Genomic DNA, 22,993 nt, shown 5'->3' on the forward strand with positions numbered 1-22,993 from the left:
CCACTCTCCTATCTTTTTTCACTAGTTCTCATATTTCTGTTTTGGCCTCTGAGGTTCATTGAGTTCCTTTAATTCCTTCTCCAAGTTCATTGAGTTCCTTTCTCCAAGGTTTGGTTCCCACCCTCCCACCCCCAGAAATTATATCTCATATAGATTCTCATTATAAGTCCAAAATCCACCAAAGTTCTGAAATACCTGAGCAGGCTTTATAGCCATAGCTCATGCAAAGAAATAAAATGTTTTATATGAAAGGGAGATCTGTACTTGCTCTAAAAGGCAGATATTGGATCAATGGGATTAAACCCTAGAAAGAGAAATTTTAACTCAACTAAGACAACTTCCTTATAATTATGGCTGTTCCAACAAGGAATTGGTTATCATGGGAAATGGTGAGTTCCCTGTCACTGGTAATCTTCAAGGATAGATGAGGTGATCATCCATTGGGGATGTTGTAGAGAGCAGATTCAGACTACAATTGGAAGTTGTTAAAGTAGGTGATCTCTAGAGTTCTTTTCATTCTCAAAGTTCTGTGATTCTAAGTATTGAACTCCTCAAAGAAAAATGGCATCAGATCAATAGAAATCATCTAAGATGATTTACAGAAAAGAAAATAAAGCTTCTTAAAGTAGTGAAAATTATCATGAAATCAGCAGGTTTACCTGGTAATATTGCTTTCTGATTTCATTTGAGGAATTACCTATTTTGACTCTAAACTTTAGAACCTGAAGATTCAATTGTATAACTATAATATACCTCCCCCCCCCCCCAAGCTTTCACTCCACTCTCTTTTCACTTATCTCCTCGAGGACAAGAATTAAAATATAGCTAGCATTATTCTAGACTATGCCCAGCATATTACCTTGGCCAGAGTAGACAATTAATACAAATTGAACTAAAAATGTCACTATTTATTCCCACAAAGGCTTATATAAGATTTATATAAGAATAAAATATCTACGCAGTGGAAGCAGGGATAATTTCATTTTTGTCTTTTAATCCCATTTGTTTAGTATAGTGCCTTGATGTTGTATGAAATAGAATTGAATAGTTTTATGTTAGATCCTAATACATTAAAATTTAAAATTGGATTTAAGATTTTTGGTGCATCTTGTAATTTGATGCTTCAGTGCTTTGCTATATTTCAGCATTTATGCAAAATTCTGTGATTCTAAGTATAATTGGACCATTAAAATAGTACTATACTAGAATGATGGAAAATGACATGATAAATCAATATTTTTTAAGCCCCTGCTCTGTGTCAGACATTGTGCTAGACAAAAATAAAATACAAAATAAAAATAAAAATAAAACTGGCCTGCCCTCAAGGAACTAATATTCTTTGAGGGGACAGAACAGCTTCTTAGGGGCAAGGACTGTCTTTTGCCACTTTTTGTATTCCCAGTGTTTATAACAATTCCTGAATTCAGAAGGAACTTAATGATTGTATATTGATTGATTAATGTGTATATATATATATAATATATATATATAAATAAGTACATACAAATATATATGTACATACAAAATAAATATGATGTAAATTTGTAAATAGCCAATAATAGTTGAGGATGGGGAAGGATAAGGAAAGGGTTCATGTAGGAGGTATCATCACCTGAGCTTTGAAGGAAGCAAGGGATTTCAAGTTATGCAGATGAAGGGAGAGCATTCTAGGACTGGAAAACAAACAACTTGTGCCTCAGAGATTTATGGGAGATGGAATGTCATGTATGACATATGAGAGAGAGAAGTCTAGTTTGGTGAGACTATTGAGTAAATGAAAGGCAAGAATGTGTAATAGTGCTGAAAAAGTTATGTTGGAATCAGATTGAGAACAGGTTGTGAATGTCACTGTGGTTTACATTTGACCCTAGAGATCTTAGGGGGCTATTTTTGTTTATTGTTTATTGACATAGTCAGACCTGTACTTTAGGAATATATCACTTATATGCCAAAGTGATATATTGGCAAATATGTGGTAGTTAGTTTAGAGAGGGGAGAAATTTGAAATCAATTAAGAAGACCAATTAAGAGGGAATTGCGATAGTCCAAGCATGGGATGATTAGGATTTCAGGTCCTTCACTTATAAGCCATGTAATTGAAGAGAAGGAAATAGATGGGAAAGATATTGGAGGTTAAATTGATAAGACTTTGATAACTGGTTGGCTATGTGAGGTCAGTAAGAATTAGTAGAGTATGGCTTCAGTTTTGAAGTTTTGTGACTGGAAAGAGTCTATCTTGACAGAAATCAGGAAATTTGGAAGAGACTTAGATTTTGGGGGAAAGCTATTGATTTCTGTTTTACACATGTTGAATTTGAGATGCCATTTAATTCAAAATGTCCAATAAGTAGCTGGTGATCCAGACCAGAGCTTGAGAGAGATACATTTAATTTTAGAATCCAAAGCACATCATATTTACAATAAAGCCTTGATTGATCAGGACTTTCAAATATTCATAACAAACATTATGTATTCACAGAATTATGTAAAGAAGATAATTGCCTTAATTATTCCTCAGAGACACTATAAAATCCTTAAAGTTTAAATAATATTCCCCATATTGTATATATAAAGGATGAAAAGTGAATTAATTAATCAGAGTACCCATTGCTTAAGTACATGAATTGATCAGGGTTTTGCTACCTTTCATTCAATTCCTGAAAGGCAGAGGAATGGCATATATTTTTATTTACACTTGATAGATGGAAAAAAAGAGAAAGATACAATAATAGTGCTGGAAAAATACATGATTGTGCCAAAATAAACATCAAATTTCTTTTCTAGTTACTAAAACACACTCTTTTGGTTATTATGATATAAAATATTGTAAAAATAAGTACATTCAATTACCCCTGGATTAGTACTTTTAAGTAACATTTGGTAAATTCCAGAAACAAATTTCTATTTACTACTATGTTCTGTTAGTAGGAAATGAAAGAATGATATGAAGGTTAATCTGAATAATGCTTAGAAAGACTTTATATTTGGGCAACAGAAAACTCATAAAGTTGCAGTTATAGGACCTGAGATTTACACCTGGTATCTTCTCATTTACAAACTGCCAAACTTCCAAGTGATTAGCTGACATGCTCAAGGTCACACAGGCAGCAGGTGGAGACCTTGGATTTAAACTAAGGTCTGCCAGTACGGTTTTCACAACACTGCAGAGCTTTCCCTATAAAGAAAGAACTGCAGTCTTCTTGGATAAACAGAAATGAAAAGACTAAGTAGAAATGACAATACAATCTGATCAATTTAGAAAACAGAAAGTCCTACAAAAGCAACATTAGAAAGACCTTTTGGGTTAAAAAAAATCCATCCCCTAAAAGGAGTATTTTAATGAAGAGATATTTTGTAAAAATCTTTGATGAATTCATAAAAGCACCATGTTAAGATAATGACCAAAAATGAGTGGAAAAGGCTTTGACATTTCAGACAGACACACCTTGCATACAACATTTACAGGAGAAAGCAGGTTATTGTACTAGATTCCAGTCTGTTGAGTTATCCAGTCACGATAGAAGGGCACATAAGTATAGATTCCAGGTTTGTTGGGCAGGCCACATTCATATCCCCAACTCACTATTCCCCAAACTGACCAGATCTGTCTTGAGTCAGCCATCGCTAATGGTCCACCAGAATCTCCCTGAAAGAAAATCAACATTTGTGATTAAGTATCATGATTTTACTCTAAATCACAAAGAACTCTGTACGTGTAGGAATGGCATTTATTTTATTACTAACAGAGAGGAATTATCAAAAAAACAGGTATAGGATTTTTATGTTGTAGTCTGATTTAAATAGTCTCATGTTGATAATGTTGAAACATAACATATAATGAAGAGGCAAGAAAGGTTTTGATTTCTCCAGTACAAGTCTCATAGTAGATGGGATTTTAGAGATCATCTAGTACAATTATTTTATTTTATTTATTTTATTATTTAATTTTTAAAAATCATCATAAATCTTTGATTTCTTTTAAGACCCAGCTCAAACATCATCTTTTGCCAGAAGCACCCAGATTTCCTTGGATTTATTCAATATATACCTTCTGTTCATCTTCTTTGGGTACATGTTTCCTTCATTAGAATCTAAGCTCTTTGAGTTCAGAGAATTTTTTGCTTTCTCTTTGTGTCTCCAATTCTGAGCACAACACCTCACATATAGTAAGCCCCTTAATAAATGCTTGTTGATTGATCATCATCATCTTATTCTTATTTTTTTTGTAAAAAAAATGGAACTCAGAGAGAAATACTATAAAGATATTACTTTCCTATCTTTCCAAATACTTTAATATTGTGCAGACTATTGTGTTAGGTAAATAAATGCCAGCTTTTTGTTACTGAATGGGAGTATTGCCATTTAAATCCATCACTGGTAGACTCAAATAAAGGATCTTTGGGACCTCTCCAGTAGTAGATAGGACAAAATGGTGAAAAAGGCTGATTCCATCATGGTGTAATCATTTCTACTAATTCCCTCTACTTTAAAAGATTTTCTATAGTAGACAGGACAATAGAGATGGCACTCATGTTGACCAGTGCCAACATGGTGTAATCACTTTTGCTAAGTCTTTCTATTTTTAAAAGCTTTTCTATATAGTTTGATGATTGAAGAGTTGGTATAGCAATATATTAAAATATTTTGAAAAAAATTTTCAATCAATGTGTCCAAGCAGTTGTAGGCAACACTTCAATTTATTTGTTGAATTCTCAAGAATATTTTGTGTTTGTATTTGTGGTCTGAAGATTTGCTGCCTGTGAGTTATGAACTAGAGTGAAGTTCTATATAATTCTAATAGTTCCAACTGAATGAAGTCAGAAACCAGATTCAAAGTATTTAAATGAGAGTGAGAAAAAGTATAAATGGCTTTTTCAAAGAGTTTAACTGAGATAGGTATTAAAAAATATAGGATAATAGTTAACTAGAGTGATAGCTAGTTTTTGTTGGTTGGTTGGTTTTGGGGGCTTGGTTATAGATAGGAAGAAGCCAATAGATATGAAGAGACACATTAGAGAGGGCAGGGATGATAGGGCAATCAGTTGGAAAAATAAAAAGGAGGGGGGATGGAATAAAGGGTACATGCAGCATTGATGGTTTTAGCATAGAATACATAATGTTATCAAAAGAGAAAATGTCTATTAAATGCCTTGTAAATTTTAAAGCATTTTATGTCTCACAGTATTATGACCTGCGATTTCTCTGGATATATAATTTTGGTAGTAGTCTTTTCATTTTGTGTAATATAAATTATCTATTTTATTTTGTATCACTTCTATTCCTTTCTTGATTAAGAATTCTCCCCAAGTACTTTCTTTCTGTGCCTTTTTTTTTTTTAAAAGATGTAACCTTTAATTTTAGGTCATCTATCATTTTTCTATATTTTTACTGAATTGTGGTGCCCAGAGCTATAAACAGCAATCTTGAAGTGGTCTGACCAGGGCAGAGTTAAATAAGATTTAGAATAATTTCTATTCTTAATTTGGAGGGAAGGCTCCTTTCTTTCTGGACAACAAGGACACTATTACGACATAAAAAAGACTAGAACTACACCTGATTAGAGAAATAGGAAAGCTATAGTCAGGAGAAGATACTAAGGAGATTGCTTGCTTAATGAAGGGCACTGGCAAAGAGACCCAGGCAATGAATCTCACCTGAACTTGGATCTGCATGGCAATGGGAAGGGCTTAACTTTTTTTTTCCCCATAATGGACAAATATCTTTGGCACTCTGGTTAAACCTCTGAATCCCTTCTCAGAAAAATGTTTTTAAATGCATAAAATAAAATGGAGAGTATCCATAATGCTAAAGTAAAGTATTTTTATATATTTAATTTAAATATTTATATATTTCTAATATTTGTAGATATAATCATTAATTTATTATATTAAAGATTAATAATCAATTTAATAAACTAAGTTTACTAATTTAGCTAATACATGAATTACATTTAACTTTTTAATTTAATAAATCTTTAATAAATATTAATGTGTATGTATTTTTTATATTTTTATATAGTTCTCCTTATCTGAGTTTACAGAATCCCTGAAATGTGTCTGTGGACCTCAGTTTAATAATTTCTGTTCTGATAGTAATAACCAACTTGAAGGTCCTTACAATTGTGATCTTTGCTTGATCAAGTGCACTGGCACTTGTACCCAAAGGCAGATATTCCATGCAAGAAGACAAATAGAAGGATACTTGAGTGGAGCGTGGGGGGAAAGGAGAGACATATTCTGAATGGAGGTATACACAAATTATTCAGATAATACCAGTTTTCTATATGGGTCAGTGGCAATAGGTCAGTGACATTGAAAAGATCACAAAAGACTCAACTGTGACCAGTTTTAGGTCTCTAAAGCCTCCTGGGCAAGGTGGAGTTACAGCTGGTCCCAAGGGATCAATACAATTGTTTAATCTGTATGGACACCCACACGGTGCTTCTGTACATGTGCTGAGAAGATTTAGCTACAACCAGGTGGTAATGCTCCCTGTGCCAGCTCACCTATCACTCACCTATCTACCCAGATGCAAAGAATATATTTCTACACAGACTCCTGAACATAGTCCTGTATATTCTCTGAAGCCAGAGACACCCAGTCTCTTCCCTCTCATCCCTCCACCTATTTTCCTTCCTAATGAATTCTAGACTTTTACCAGCAATTTAAGTGAAACTATAATTTACAAAACCTGCCATATTTTTTTGGGGGGGAGAACAATGCAGGGATCCTTATTGGTTCAAAATTTAAGAATCCATGAGCCTAATAATGATCAAAAATGCTATTTAATCCCAAGGTTTTTTTTTTTTTTGGGGGGGGGGTCATTCTTTTTAGAATTAAAGATAAAATGACCAATACAAATCCATTTTACTGCTTTGCCAGGATATGTGCATGCCCCACTGTCCTTGAAGTCTATAGCAGTGAAATCCAACCTCTGGCACATCCTTCACAACCCTATTACTCTGTGATTTCATTGATTCAGGTATACTTTCCAATGGTGCAAAATGCGTATCTACTCAACTCATATTGCTCTTATGTCCTGTAAATACTCCGTAAGAAGTCCATTCAATGTTCCTGGGCCCTTCCTTACAGAGATATCAGAGCAGATTACCATTTGCTTTTACTACAACATACTTAAACCTTTTTCAGTCATACATGTCTGGTGACATTCTTTCTATCACTTCCCCTGCACAATTCTGGGTTAATAATGTGTTTTAGCCTGCTCATGACCATAAAGGATCTCTATACTGTCTTTTGGGTCATCCTGAGTTTTAATTCCTTGGTGACAGTAGTATTCCATTATTTCGAGCCATATACCAGAAGAACATATATATATATATATATATATATATATATATATATATATATATATAAAATTCATATATATCTATATATTTATACTATAGATATATACTATATATGTAATTTATAACATATACTATATATATTATACAATATAAATATACTAATAATTACTACTAATTATATAATATATAAATTACATATTGCATATATATCTATATAATTATACTGTATATATAATCTATTATATATGCTATATATATTATACTATATAAATATACTAACAATTACTACTATCTATTACTACTAATTATAATATATATATATTAATTATATATATATATATATAGTCTTCTGGTATATGGTATATGTATACACACACACACACACACACACACACACACACATATATATATATATATATAACATACATCTATGCATGTGTATATGTATATATATATGTGTTCATATATAGGTCTAGACTTGTCACATCCCCAGTGTAGAGAATTCTTAATGTAAAAACTCCTCTAACAGCGTAGATCTGCAACTGTCCTAAAACATGCTGCCTTACATGAGCCACAGAGAAGTTGGCCAGGTTTACATGGTCAGTGTGTGCCAAAGGTGGGAGATGAAGACAGGTCTTCTTCATGTCAAAATTGGTTCTTTCCTCATGATTTAATGTTGCCTCTAGTCTGGAAGAATGCTATGCAAAAATGCTTTGTTTTATGGAAAAGATTGAGATTATCACAAGCACTTTTTTTGGTTTAAGTAAAACAAGTTTTGCTTTTCTCCTTTTCTTTCTGGAGGCAAATTGGTGGTGTCCTTATCATTCTTTTCATTGTCATCTTCATTTTTGATATTGTCAACTTTATTGTCTTGTCATTTCCTTCTCTGCGTCCATCTCCTTCCCTTCCTTTTCTTCCTCCTCTTGTTCTTGTTTTTCTTGTTCTTATTCTTGTTGTTCTTGTTCTTGTTGTTTTTGTTGTTCTTATTGCTCTTCTTGTTTTTGTTGTTCTTGTTCTTTGTCTTGTTCTTGTTCTTCCTTCTTGTTCTTTTTTGTTCTTCCTCCTCCTCTTCCTTCTCATCATCATTATCATTTTCGAAAAAGTCTTTAGATACTTGAAGCTTTGAGTTTTATAGTTCCTCCTGCTTTTCTTAGATAGCAGATATTGTATTTGTCAGATATTGTAATTTATTGGTCCTTCCTTCTGCCATTTTCCCCAATGTTGTGACTGTTTTTCTCTGTGTACCTGGCTTGTCAGATCTATGTGGTCAACTTTCTCCCTCATCTTCCATTTTTTGTTTAAAATCTTCTTAATTAGATTTACTATACTCCAATAAAATGTATCAATCAGTCTTTATTAGATGCACACCATCCTTCATCAAGAGCCCATCATTCTTCTAATTTAAACAATGTTCCAAAGTCCCATTTTCAGGCATGATCTTTGTAGTCAGTAGTTTATTTCTAAAACTTCCTTCCTATGCTGAATCTTATATCTTCACCTGTGAATGATGATCCAATCACTACTTGAACCCTCAAAGTCTTCCATTCTGCAACCTCCCTTCCCTATGAATTCATAAGGATTAGATATGCTTTCTGTGAATCCCAAGAAGAGGTTAGTGTTCGTTAGTTTTAATTGTTCTCTGGAAAATCTTGGGAACATTCTAGTTGTATACCCAGAGATGACAATCATTCAATTGTCTATGTCAGGTTTAATTTGTCAGGCAATCAGCATTTATCAACTGTCTACTCCATACTAGGCTCTGTGATGAATGCTAGGGACACAAAGAACGGATAAAAACCAAACATTCCCTGCTCTCAAAGAGCCCACACTTTAATGGAATCTGTCATTTGCCTCAGCAGAGTCATCAAGGAGTGTTAGTCATTCTTCTCTGAGTCTGATGTCCTTTAGTGGATGAACTTTTATTTGGAGTAATGTGTAATCACAGCATCATTCCTAGCAGCAGCACAAGAAAGTGCTTTCTCCAGAAATGTTCTGGGTTCTGTTGTGTTTATGCCCCATATGTTTAATTTCCTCCAAAATTTTATATCTTTTTTCTTCCTTAGGATTTATGGAGTAGATGAGTGATGTTGTCAGTCTTGAACTTTAAAAATGTGTAGTATGGATGGCAGAGGGAAGAGATTTGAACCTGAGATACTAATTAGGAGGCTACTGAAATAACCCAAATGAGAGGGAATGTGGATCTGACCTAGAGTAGTAAGTGTGTGTGTGGATAAAGGGGGCAGAGATGTCATAGAGGTAGATCCCACAAGGCTTGACAACTGATTGGGCATATGGGGCAAAAGTGAGAGAATCCTATATGGATGTCCTTGACAGAAATAGGAAAGTTGAAAAGAGAGATGTGTTTTCGGGAAAAGATAATAAGCTCTGTTTGTTTATCCGAAATACCTATGGGATGTCTAGTTTGAAACATCTAATACACAGTCAGACATGTACATCTGGAGTTTGGGAAAGAGTTTACACAACTTATCACTCTGATTTTTGTGGAAATCTATGATATTTAAATAATTATTCTTAGCAAGACAGATTTTCATGTTTAAATTGAACTATTATTAATTATTCCAAAATTCATCCATTTCTAAAAGATCAAGAAAATTATAAAATGACAGCCATCACCTATTTCACAATTATTCTGATATCATCTTGATTTCTTATTATTCCTGTGACCTAACCATTGGATATTAGAACAAACCTGTAAAAGCAATTTTCTTTCTCTCTGATATATTCTGAGAGGACAAGAAAAACTTCAGGGCAATTTATATGTCCCATTAATACTGTGCCACATATTGCTATGTAAATAATTTTGCTGCTCAGGAACCTACCTGACAAGCATCAATGCCACCTCCAGGTTTTCCAGCACATATCATACCGGGTCTCACCAGTCCATTATATTGTTCTAATGAATTACAGTCATTATTGCTTATGATTTCAACTCCACCTTGCTCAAGAATATTTACACTTGAACCTATGGATTACAAGGGAGAGGATGAGAACTTTGAATTTAGAAAATGGATTCCCTACAGTCGCAAACATGATTTACTGAATAATGCACATTTTCCAAGTTTGTGGCAAAAAAATCCTCTTCCCTATATTATCACAGGCAAAACACTGATAAGATGTTCATATGAAAAAGATGTCTCCACAGTCTCTCAGTGGCAACAGTATGAGATGGAAGATTTATTACTGCTACTCTTACTCCTCCCCTCCTTATTACTACTCCTACTACTACTACTCCTACTCATTACTATTATTGCTATTACTACTACTACTACTACTACTCATTACTATTACTACTACTACTACTATTACTATTACTAATCATTACTATTACTGCTATTACTACTACTTCCTATTACTATTACTACTACTACTATCTATTACTACTATTATTACTACTACTACTATTACTATTACTACTACTACCATTATTGCTATTACTACTACTATTATTGCTTATTACTATTACTATCTATTACTGTTACTACTACTTATTACTATTACTGCTATTACTACTACTAACTACTACTACTACTATTACTACTATCTATTACTACTACTACTACTACTACTACTACTATTACTACTAAAAACTATTACTACTCTACTATTACTGCTTACTAGTACTACTACTACTACCTATTACCATTACTCTACAAGTACTACTATTGCTATTACTACTACTACTACTACTATTACTATTACTACTACTACTACTACTACTACTACTAATCATTACTATTACTGCTATTACTACTACTTCCTATTACTATTACTACTACTACTATCTATTACTACTATTATTACTACTACTACTATTACTATTACTACTACTACCATTATTACTATTACTACTACTATTATTGCTTATTACTATTACTATCTATTACTGTTACTACTACTTATTACTATTACTGCTATTACTACTACTAACTACTACTACTACTATTACTACTATTACCATTATTACTATTACTACTAACTACTACTACTACTACTACTACCATCACTACCACCACCTAGCTACTTACTTAGCTACCTACCTACTACTACCATTCCTTCTCCTTTCTCCTTTTATGCCTATCACCACCATTCAATGGAACTTGAATATATGATATTATTTCTTAAAGCAATGTAAGACATATACAGTATTTGCAAATATTTATTAGGGAAGACATTTCAAATATGTCAGTATTCTTATATTCAATTCATTTATATAAAATACATGCACAATGACTTTTGATGCTTCTGGAAAGTCTGAGGATATATGTGGGTATGACTGAAGATTTCCCCCCCCCCAAAGATCTCTCTGAGAGGTTCCCCTTCCTTTGTTAACTTTAGTCTTTCTCTTTTGCCCATGTCTCCAAATTTTTGATAGTTTCCATGACTGTTATTGCGTTCTCCTCCTAGAACTCAGGGCTAAAGAAACAAGAGCTGGTTCCAGGATATAATGGAAGGAGCATTGTTTTTGCAGTCAGGAGACACTTGAGATTGAATTCTATCATCTCTGAAATTTATTAGCTGTGTGACTATGGCTAAGTCACTTACTTCTTCATGGCCAGTTTTCTAGTCCTCTTTGAAATGTGTTTATTAATACTTTTAATCCCTTCTTCATAGGATTGTTATGAGAATCAAATGAGATGATACTATGTGAATCTTATTAATTATTCTAGACTGTTATTTTTATGACAGACATAGGTTTCTAAGTTTGAAAATTTGGCATTCAAATTATCATAGCAACATAGGACTCAGGGATAGAAAGGACCTTAGAGGTCACTTAGTCCAAAGCGTTTATTATACAGATGAGGAAAGGAGTGCCTAATGAGGTAGTGATTTGTTCAAAGGTAAGCCAGAATCTGAAAATTTAAAGAAGTATTTCTATTTTTATTTTTTATTTTTGAATCTAAATCCACTGTTCTAATATGTCAAATTGCTTCTTTAATAGCTTCTTCCATATCTTCATAGGCCCTGAATATTAAATGAAGTTAAGGCAATTTTTTCCTGAGATACTCACCACCAAGTCTATGGGATCCCCATCCTATCACGTAAACACTGCTCCCCACAGGGATATTCTGATTGGCCTCTGGGAGACAGATTCGATGGATGCTCTTGGTAAAGGTGACGCTATTACTCAGCTCCACTAATGCAATGTCATTTTCATGAGTTGCTGATATATAATTAGGATGTATTATAATCCTCTTCACATTTGCTCTTTTTTCTGGTGAACTTAGGGAATATCCAAAGCTAATACTCCATCGGCGTGGGTCACGGACACTAAGGGGAAAAAAGATGGAAATATATGCAATAAAAATATTTTGGATCAAAACCCTAAAATATGGAGTTTGTAGAGTACCTCCCATCCAAATTTCTGAGCATGTGAATTTTTTTTCACAATTTTCCCCCCTTCTTTTAGACTGCATGCTATATATTTCATAATCATGTAACAGAACTAGATTGCTTATAAGGAATTCCTTCCCAGAAATAATTGCTTCCCAAGGAAAACTCAGTTCAATGATTTTAGAAAAAAATGTTTGGAGCTATAGTCTCCAACTAAAATCACAGTGAAATCCACTATCAGGTAGCTAAGTAATTCACATTTATGTAGCCAGTTGAAGATTTGCGAGGACTTTACATACCTTATTTTATCTTCACAGCAATCTTTTGCAGAAGGTGATATTACCATCACCATTGTACAGATGAGGAGATTTAGATTTAAATTATCACTTGTCCAGGGTCACACAGTGAAGAAGTGTCTGAGGCCTTCCTGACTCCAAATCCATTGCTTTGACTTCTAAAGCAAGGGTTAACTTTCTGTCATGGACCCTTTCAGAAGGGTCTCTTGTCATAATAATGGGTTTATTTGTTTTAAATCATAAACTAAAATACATAGAATTTTGAAGGAAATCATTTGTATTGACATGAAGATGTATTTTCTCCCTAATTTAACTTCACATATTCTTTGAAATCTATACTACAGATCTCAGGTAAAGAACCACTGTACTATGGCATAGTGCCTCTTAAGTACTTCTTGGTAAGGAATAGTGGCTGGATCTGTGATTTTCTTGGTATAGGAAACGGCCAGGTGAAGGGACTCCCCTGACTAAAGCAGTTGGCACTTTTCCTGCAATGTACAGGCTTAGAGAGTTGTCTAGGATAGTGATGTCAAACTCTAAAATAAATATAGGGGCCATTACTAGCCCTAACTGGCACATATTCACTTAGAAAATCATTATTAACATTATTTATGTTTTATTACATTTTACTTATTTCACTAAATGTTTTTCAATTACATTTTAATTTGCTTTAACAGAGTTATGGATTTCAGGGTAACATGGCCCAGGACAGAAGAAAGAGGTTCATTGATCTGCCCAGAGTTAAAATGCCAGGTTGTATCAGAACAAGGACTTGAACAGTTTTCCTGACTTCAAGACTGGCTCTTTCTGCCACTATATACACAGTATATTGGGGAAATCCAAGAAAAATATGGCCTACTTAAATTAGTAAAAACCTCTCAGAGGTTATTCCACTGTCCCCTTGTCACCCTGAATTTGCACTGGTATAGTTGAAGAAAAATTTAACATAGAAATAGTAAAACTACTTAGAAGAAAATGACTCATAATGCATAAGTAAACCTAAAGATTGGTAGAGGTTTCCTTTACAGACTTCTGGACTGAAATTTTATAACTTTAACTTGATTTGTTAAAATTTACATAATGAACAATTGAGTAACATGTGGGATTCCTGGTGTGTTATTTTTCTCATCCCAGAAATCATTTTGGATGGGTCACTTTTTAGAATTTCAGGGTGATTTCCCCCCTCTTTTTAAAAACAATTTTTCAAATGATTATTTTGTAGGTCTTTGTCCTTATCAGGGAAATATTGGTGGTGGTGATATTTTTTTCCATCTCTCCATGAAGTCCCTGATTGCATGGACAACTTATTAAGTGGAAGGGGAAAAAGGAAAGGGGAAAAAAGATTTTTCAAGATGAATGTGGGGAATACAGATAGCATATATTGAAAAGAAGAATAAAACTATTGATATTAAATATTTTGCAAAAGCAAGATCAGCCTGTGAAAGTTTAGAACCTAAGATATGAGAGTACTGCTGGAGACCTAGACCCAGGGAGGGGATGAGCACATAATGTCATTCTTATCCTCTCAACTTCCTTTATTCCCTATAATTGGACACTGGCCTGGAATGCTATAGGATTGTGGGTTCCTAAAGAACCTCCAGACTCCTTATTTTCTTTCCAGGAACCTGCTCCTTTCCATGTGTCTTATGACAAGGCTGGTCATACTCTGAACTGACCCATTTTGATGAATTCTCAAATTACAGGAGATATTCAGGCTAAGTTGTGAGTTCAGTATCTAGTACCTTGTCTTTTAATGTAGCTCATAGGGAATCTCTTCAAGAGATTTAGAGATATCAAGGCAACATGCAAAATGGGTGTTATAATAGACAAAAATGGTAAGAACTTAACAGAAGTAGAAGAGATTAAAAAGAGGAGGTAAAAACACACAAAAGTATTATACAAGAAACATGACACTATGATATGGTTACAGATCTAGAGTGAGATATTCTGGAGAATGAATTCAAGTGGGTCTTAGGAAGCATTGCTAAAAATAGGACTAGTGGAGATGATGGGATTCTTTTCAGCTGAACTGAGGTCCATATAATCAATATAATCAAATATATTCAATATAATCAAATATACCAATATAATCAAAGCTATAATTTTTCCAGTAGCAATATATGACGCTGAAAGTTGGACTAAAAGAAAAGTTGAGCACTAAAGAATTGACTTTTTCAAATTATATTAGAGAAGACTTTTGAGAATCCTTTGGACTGCAAGGAAATAAAATCAAGAAATACTTGGGGAAACTAATTCAGACTAATCCCTAGAATGTCACATACTGAAGCTGAAGCTTAAAAAATCAGAATGTGGAACTCAATGGAACAGACACTGATGTTGAGGAAAAAAATTAAGGGCAAAAGGAAAAGAGAATGGCAGAGGATGAGATGGATGGATAGTGACATGGAAAAAACAAACATAACATGGACAGACTTTGAGAGATAGTGAAAGATAGAAGGGCCTCCTCTGCAATGGTCCATGGGGTCATGAAGAATCAGACATATCTGAATGATTGAACAACAACAACAAAGTATATAAAAGAATGTTTTACTAGCTCCAGGGGTAGAGAGGTGAACAGAAGACAGGATTCAGAGAATGTTCCAAGGCTTCAAAAATAGAATCCTATGTGATTTGATACTTAATGACACAGTATGATTATTTAATGTAGTTGCTTCTATGGAGATTACAATTTTTAGACTTAAGCATCTTAATCATATAGGAGCATCTTAAATTGAAGTTCTCTTACCATTAATGGAAAATGTGAAAGTGCTAAAAGCCTGCATTTACAGGACATTTTCAGTTCTGAATTATAAATTCACAAGGATAAATGAGATTAATAGGGTCATTTCTGCTTTTCCTTCTTTCTAATAGATAACTAGCCTGGCAAGATCTTGCCCACTTATTCCTTGTAGAACTTTGGACCTAACACTAGAAGGCACTGACACAAATCAGAAACATACCTCTAGGTATAACTGGGTAATACAAATTCAAAACCAAATCAACAAGTTGGGGAATACTGTCACATATTATAATCTAGACATATAGTAGAATTCAGAATATCTTCAGGTCTACTTACATTTTTGTAATTTCATAAAATTTGTACTATTCCCAGACTCACCCTCTATATGTGTCTGTCCCTTTTTTCTCTGTCTCTGTTTCTCTCTCATTGCTACCTCTGTGGAAAACTTGCCCTTTAAAATCTAGGTCTCCTAGCTAGGTCTACGTCACTCAAGTTTAGGATGAGTCCTAAAATTAAGTGACAATAAAAGAGAACTTTGTATCTTTAGATATATATTAGGTTAATTTTGTTTCTGTTGTATGCAACATAGTCTTTTCTTTGTATTCATAGTATTATTTTAGCACAACCCCTTTTTTCACAAGAAGCAACCCTGAACCAACTGAATCTACATTCTCCCAGAAACAATATCATTAGTCTGGTGGAGATCAGTAACTTCTGGGAGCAAGCTGAGTCCTAGTTTTCAATCCTATAAAATGCTATGAAAAACTAGCATTAGGAATAAGAGGTTGTTTTTATTCAGTTTCTTGACTTCTGGTACGTTCAGTCCCATATGGGGGACCCTAAGTCACAGTTCGTTGTCATGGCTGCTTTATTTCTACCTTATTGGTTATAAACTTACTTTCGAAAGCAGTGAGCAGCAGTCAGGAGCCAGGTGTTGCTAATGAGGATAGCTCCACAGTGGTGAATATTGTTGAGCTGAAGGCTTGCTTGCCACGGCCAGTCTCCCGCTTTGGCTTGTGTTCCTTCTATGATTCTTTCATAGGACAATGACATAAGGTCAGGGCGAGACCCACATTCTGATAAAAATAAGAACCATTAGCTTTAGAGAATGTCTTCAGAAATTTAATAATCATTTATTACTGATTATCAATAAATCAATATTATTGATATATTACTTTATAGATAAAGTACTTTATAGGACTCTATCTTGCTCTATCTGTTCTTCCATGTAACTCTAGAAGTAAAAGTATATGGTCAGTGGGCAGTCAAATTAAGTCTCTTGGGGGAACCTTTGAATAACCTTTGAATTATAGGTGTCAAGAAGTAAGATTGGGAATTAATATGAATTTAATTTAGATTTCACTCTAACTATCCACAATGGGATAGCTAACTGGTACAGTAGATAGAATGTCAGATCTGAAGCTAGGAAGACTCATTTTCCTGAGTTCAAATCTGACTTAAAAACTTAATAGCTGTATTACTCTAGGCAAGTCACTTAACTTTGTTTGCCTCAGTTACTCATTTTAAAAATGACCTAGAGAAAAAAAATGACAAACCATTCTAGTATTTTTGCTAAGAAAACCCTACATGGGGTCATAAGGAGTCAAACATGGCTGAAATGACTGAACAACAAAAAAATCTAATAAGAAAAATCAACTAGATGAAGAATGCTTATTGTGAAGATTATGTTGTGCTTTTCTACCAGTATGTACATTATTGAGAGAAAAACTATAATAGGAGAATGAATTGACACTGGCAAATGAGGAGAGAAGCTATGTTATTTTTAGGGAATAGTATAGTGTTTCCATTGGTTCCAAATCCCTCCGATTTGGCTCATTAGATGAAGACTCATTAGAAAAAAAAAACAAAAACCAAAATTAAAACCAAAGCTCTAGTGTTCTTCTAGTGATATTACATGTTTGCAAAGCATGGAATTCCAGGTTTCAAAGGCCTGAAGTAGGAGTTCATCCATAAGACAAGAGAGAAATGTACAGTAGGTGTGAGTAACTTGGAGCGCATTATGAATGAAGAATTGTGTAATAACAGTAGTGTTGGAGCTATTCTTAAATAAGTGGAAGAAAAGAAGGAAGCAAGCATATATTAAGTGCCAACTATGTGCCAGGCACTATGCAAAGCCCTGTACAAATGTTATCTCATTTGATCCTTCCAACTGTAGGAGGTAGGTGCTATTATTATTATTATTATTTTACAATTAAAGAAACTAAGGGAGACAGGTTAAATGACTTGCCCAGGATCACACAACTATCAGTGTTGGGTGTGTGAATTATGAGGTATTAGAAATAATGGCATATGAGGCTGAATTTGAATTGAGGACTTCCTGATTCAGCTCAGTGCCCTATCCATAGCATCACCTAGCTGTCTCTGGAATTAGGGCAGTCCTGCAACAAGAAGGAAAGAGAAATAATATATTTATATATAATATAATATATATAATGTATATAAAATATGATATATTATATATAATGTATAAAATATCATATATATATGTTACTTGCCCAGAGTCACATAACTATGATTTATCCTTGAGTCTTCCTGACTCCAAGACTAATGCTCTATCTACTGCACCAGCTAAATGTCTCAATTATTATTGAAATATTAAATATTTCAATTTTATTAATGTTAATAATTATCAATTATATTAAAATATTGATGTATTAAAATCCCCATTTAAAATGTAAAAGTGACTCTGGAGTCTTGAAGATTATGCCAGCAGACTGTAATCTTCCATCTGGACTTACTAGCCAAAAGCTGGAAAAGCTTCTTTTTAGTATGAGTTTGGTGGTATCCTTTGTGTCTGTTGACCAGGTACTAGCACAGCTAAATAGGTTTATCACTAAAGATTTGGTCTTCATATAATGATGTTGGGGTTATAAAATTTCTTGAAGACCAATTACTAAAATGTAGAGATTGGTTAGGAGCTGAATGGAGAGAAAATGTATATATAGTGATAAAGCCTTAGGTCTAAGGACCTAAAGTATTGAAGTATCACATATGTTGTGATTAACAAACTGCAAACAAACAAACAAACAAAAAAACTACTCATGTTAGTAAGAAAAAACAGTAAAAGTGTCAGTAGATATCAGTTATGTCCACCCATACAGAGAGTCATACTTAGATTAAAATGCAGGTAGGAAGACCTTTGCAAAGTCCATTAGACAAACCCTTTCTATTTATTATTAATTATACAACTTCCATTTATTATATTTCATTGTCTGTTCAAAAAAATCGTTTTTTTAAACTTACCGTTGATGAAAATTTCTTGTGCAACCTCAGGAGGAATAGCTGATGTGAAAAGAAAAAGGAAATTAAACAAAGAAACAAGGCTTTGGTACCTCTTTCATAGAGTCCCACGTACTTTTATTTTTTTTTTAAATTCGAATCTTCAGGTTCACCCTAATGATTAATTTTGAGGTGTAGTAAATGGATTGATTGACTCACAAGTTTGGAAATAATATGTAGAACATAACTGATTAAATAAATGATTTTGGCAGGCATTTTTCTTCCTATAGCTAACTCCCAATAGGTGGATTGATTTTCAATTTTCTTTAAATTTCAGATTTATTTGGGGTTTATGAGAAAGAAGTTTCTTATTAGGCCAGTTTAAGAACTCCTGGAGACCCTGGAGACATATCTGCTACCCCTCTCAATTTTAGAAGTATTCTGAGCTTCATCTCAGTAAAGATGATACCCTTGACTTTACCTTGGGAAGCTCAGAAAGTGATTGGTGTACATGCTGAATTTCACATCAAAATAGAATGCATTTATAAATCTAAGAATTTTTCTGTCTTTATTTATAAGACAGTGACTGGAAAGCATAGGTATCATGGACAATAATTCTATTATTGTTCTATAAATCATTTTGAAAGTCCCAAATCCTATTATGACTCTCTTAATTTTCTATAAAATAGTAACATATGCTCTCTGATCTTTTGCTTTTCTGCTTCAGTTCCTGTTTTCTAGGAATTAGCTTCTCTTGAGTGGATATATGTGTGCTTCCCTCTACTGTTGTTTCCCCCCTTTTTTTGAATATAATTTGGACAAAGTCTAACACCCAAGCCAAATGATCAGTATTGGATGTGAACTCTGAGGTGCTGGAAATAATGCATGAGAAAAGCTTACAGTTGTAAATTTTGAGGTGTTTATTGAAAGATACAAAGGTGTAACTCATCATTCCTATAATCCAGTCTCCCTAACCTTGCAATGTACCTCCTGTTAGCTTAGTCAGCATAGGTTTTAATGCTCTGAGGTAAGCTGACAGGGCTGCTGATGTTCATGACACACAGGATGCTGTCTGATAATAACCTGACCTGGCTTTCCTTTGCCACTTGCTCCTTGAGTAGGTTGACTAGGATGAAAACTACCCATAAATTAGCATAATTAATGCAAATCATTTGGGGGAGTAATGGCTGACTCTCTAAGTCCCTCTCTTGATTTTAGTGTCCCTCTGCTTGTTCAATTGTCCACCATATGTAAGGATCCCTAGGGTGATGAATTGCCCTCGACTCCTTTCCTGCTCTGTACTGGGTAGCTGGATTGGCACAAACCCCAAAATTTGTTGCTGTGAATTAAGAGATTATAAAGAAAGAAAAGAAAGAAAGAAAAGAAATGAAGAAATGAAAGAAAAGAATGTAAGAAAGAAAAGTCTTGTACATCACATCATTCTTCAAACCAAACCAGCTGGACAAGCATAGATCATGAAGGGATCTTAAAAGTTATCCAGCTCCACAGCTCCTTTGTGGATGAAGACACATTACAACCAGAGGAGGGATATAAAGTAATTGAGAAATGAACTTGGGGGTAGGATGGTGGTGGTGAAAAGTAGAGTAGTTTTTATATACTTATTATCTCAGAAATGAATACCTGACTAGTTCCTGAAAAATATAAAGCTACACATCAAAGCAAAATTTAAGACTTATCCCAAAAGTACTTATCCCATAGAAAGGACTAGAAGTAAAGTCAATATAGGATTGGAGCATGAGAAAATTCATGGGTCAATAACTCACTACTGTCCTCTATTAACTGCTTGAGAAGATTTCATCTTAAAATAATGATGAAGCTCCCAATTTAGAGTCATGGATCCCAAGATAAGATTACATTCCCATGGGAACTATGTTCAGTGGAGAAAAAAAATCTGTGTCAAAACTTTTCTGCCTGTATAGTTAATTATGATTGAATCAGCTCTTCTTAGCAACACAATGATCCAAGAGAAATACAAAGGATTCGAAAAGGAAAATGCTGACCATAACCAGATAGAGAATTGCAGGACTCTGAATACAGATGGAAGCACATTTTTTGTTTATTTATTCTTTCTTGTGGTTTTTCCCCTTTTGGTCTGTTTCCTCTTTTACAATTGTGATTAATATGGAAATATATTTTATAGGATAGCACATGTATAAACTATATCAAAGTGGCTACCATCTTTGGAAGAGGAGGGGAAGGAGAAAAATTTGGAACTCAAAATCTTGTGAAAATGAATGCTAAACATTATAAAATACTATTCAGACACACACACACACACACACACACACACACACACACACACAAAACAAACTTTTTTTTAACCTAGTTGGGGGGCAGGGGGAAATTCTTTTCCCTGAGGTGAAGCTAAGTGTCTGTATTGTTATTCCTATTGCTTGCTGAGTTTTCCTAGTTGTGTTAGAAATTTCTAAGTCCCCAGGAATTTGAGGGCCAAGATAATATCAGGTTAGTTGAGGTCCTGGTCCAAGGCTTTGACTGAAGAATGCTTATTGCTGATGGAGCTACTAGTTGGGATTTTGTGTGTATGTATGTGTGTGTATTCCTACAACAGATCTTACTACACTCTATAACTAACCATAAGTCTATTGTGTATATATTTCCTATGATTTGACCCCAAATTGTCTTGTCAAATTAGACTAAAACAACAGAATGCTATCAACAAAATATATATTGATATCATTTGGGATATTTATTGGTTCCCTGATGTATGATATGTATGAAAATCAGACACCTATCTAAATTCTTTTGCATTTCATGAAATGTCCATTTAGTGAATTATATCCCAAACAGATTATTTATTCCATTATTTTCACTTGTAAAAAAAAATAACTTCAACCTTTTAAAGTTATTTTTCAAAGCTCCTCTTTAAAGGAAAAAAGTATAGTCTTCTGTCAGGAGCATCCTTTAAAATATAATTGAATTTATTTTATAATTTGATTTTATAAAATATTTTAACTATATTTTGCTATTGGTGATATTTTATTTCAGAATTGTGTTTACATGAAGGAATTATTAAATCTATAACAAAAAGCCCAACAATGATTTTTTTTGTTGGAGGGTAGGGTTCGGAACTATAATGTTATAATAGTGAAGTAAACACTTTTAGCCAGGGTAGACAACTCTTCTGAAATTTATAGTCTTTGATTGGATTGGTGAGAGACAGAATATATTAGAAGTAGAACTTGAACTCAAGGTTTCCTGAATCCCTAAATCTGCTTCTCAGTACTGAATTTAATAGGATTTAATTCAACTTAATCAACATTTATTAAAAGACAGTCAACCTAGAATTTATTAGTAAATTTATTTGTAAATAATAAATAAAACATTCATCGTCATAGCTTTCAACATTCACCTTTGCAAAACCTTGTATTCCAAATTTTTCTCTCTCCCTCTTATTTTCCCCCCTCCCCTAGACAGCTAGCAATCCAATATGGGTTAAAAATGTACAATTTTTCTCAACATATTTCCATATTCCTCATGCTGTGCAAGAAAAAAAAATCAGATCAAAAAGAGGGGAAAGAAAGTAAAGAAACAAGAAAGACAAGAAAGAAAAAAATAAGCAAACATGCAAACCAATAGCAACAATAAAAAGGTAAAAATATTAAAATATCCATTTTAGAAACTTCAGTTTGACCAACTAGAATCCAAAAGACAAAAATACTGCATAGTCAAAAAATTACTATATACACTTAAAAAAAAAAAAAAAAGAATTGTATAGAAACACGATACTTGCGTTGAACATCCGCAGGCAAAATATCGATTGTCATAGTCCCAGCATTATTCTGTAGCTGCCTTAAAATCTGATCGATCCTGCTTTTCATTGATGATCCCCTGATCCTTCTTGTGAATTGAAACTTCAGGAGAACAGCTGCAATCACACCAGGGTCACCCGGCCTAAAACCATGCAAGCAGGTGAGGAAATATAAATTATTATTGTCTTTTTTGGATTGTTTGTACACTTTTTATTTTCATTGAGGGCTAAAATAGGACCATAGACCACAGAGAGTAAAGACTTGAGTC

General features: G+C 33.7%; 1 protein-coding gene across 1 annotated transcript in view; it reads right to left on the minus strand.

The window, feature by feature from the left end:
* Positions 1 to 2,736: 2,736 nt before the first annotated feature.
* The window catches only part of TMPRSS11D (transmembrane serine protease 11D), a 40,784-nt gene continuing 20,527 nt past the window's right edge, over positions 2,737 to 22,993 (minus strand). Inside the window, exons 5-10 of the mRNA XM_012552226.2 lie at positions 22,707 to 22,867; positions 18,959 to 18,997; positions 16,593 to 16,770; positions 12,336 to 12,595; positions 10,147 to 10,289; positions 2,737 to 3,646 (exon numbers count right to left, since the gene is read on the minus strand). Coding sequence (XP_012407680.1) covers positions 3,485 to 3,646; positions 10,147 to 10,289; positions 12,336 to 12,595; positions 16,593 to 16,770; positions 18,959 to 18,997; positions 22,707 to 22,867 — 943 coding nt within the window. The 3' untranslated portion in view covers positions 2,737 to 3,484. The remainder of the gene's footprint in view (positions 3,647 to 10,146; positions 10,290 to 12,335; positions 12,596 to 16,592; positions 16,771 to 18,958; positions 18,998 to 22,706; positions 22,868 to 22,993) is intronic.

This window comes from Sarcophilus harrisii, chromosome 6 (genome assembly GCF_902635505.1).
Source record: "Sarcophilus harrisii chromosome 6, mSarHar1.11, whole genome shotgun sequence".
Classification (NCBI taxonomy): Eukaryota; Metazoa; Chordata; class Mammalia; order Dasyuromorphia; family Dasyuridae; genus Sarcophilus; species Sarcophilus harrisii.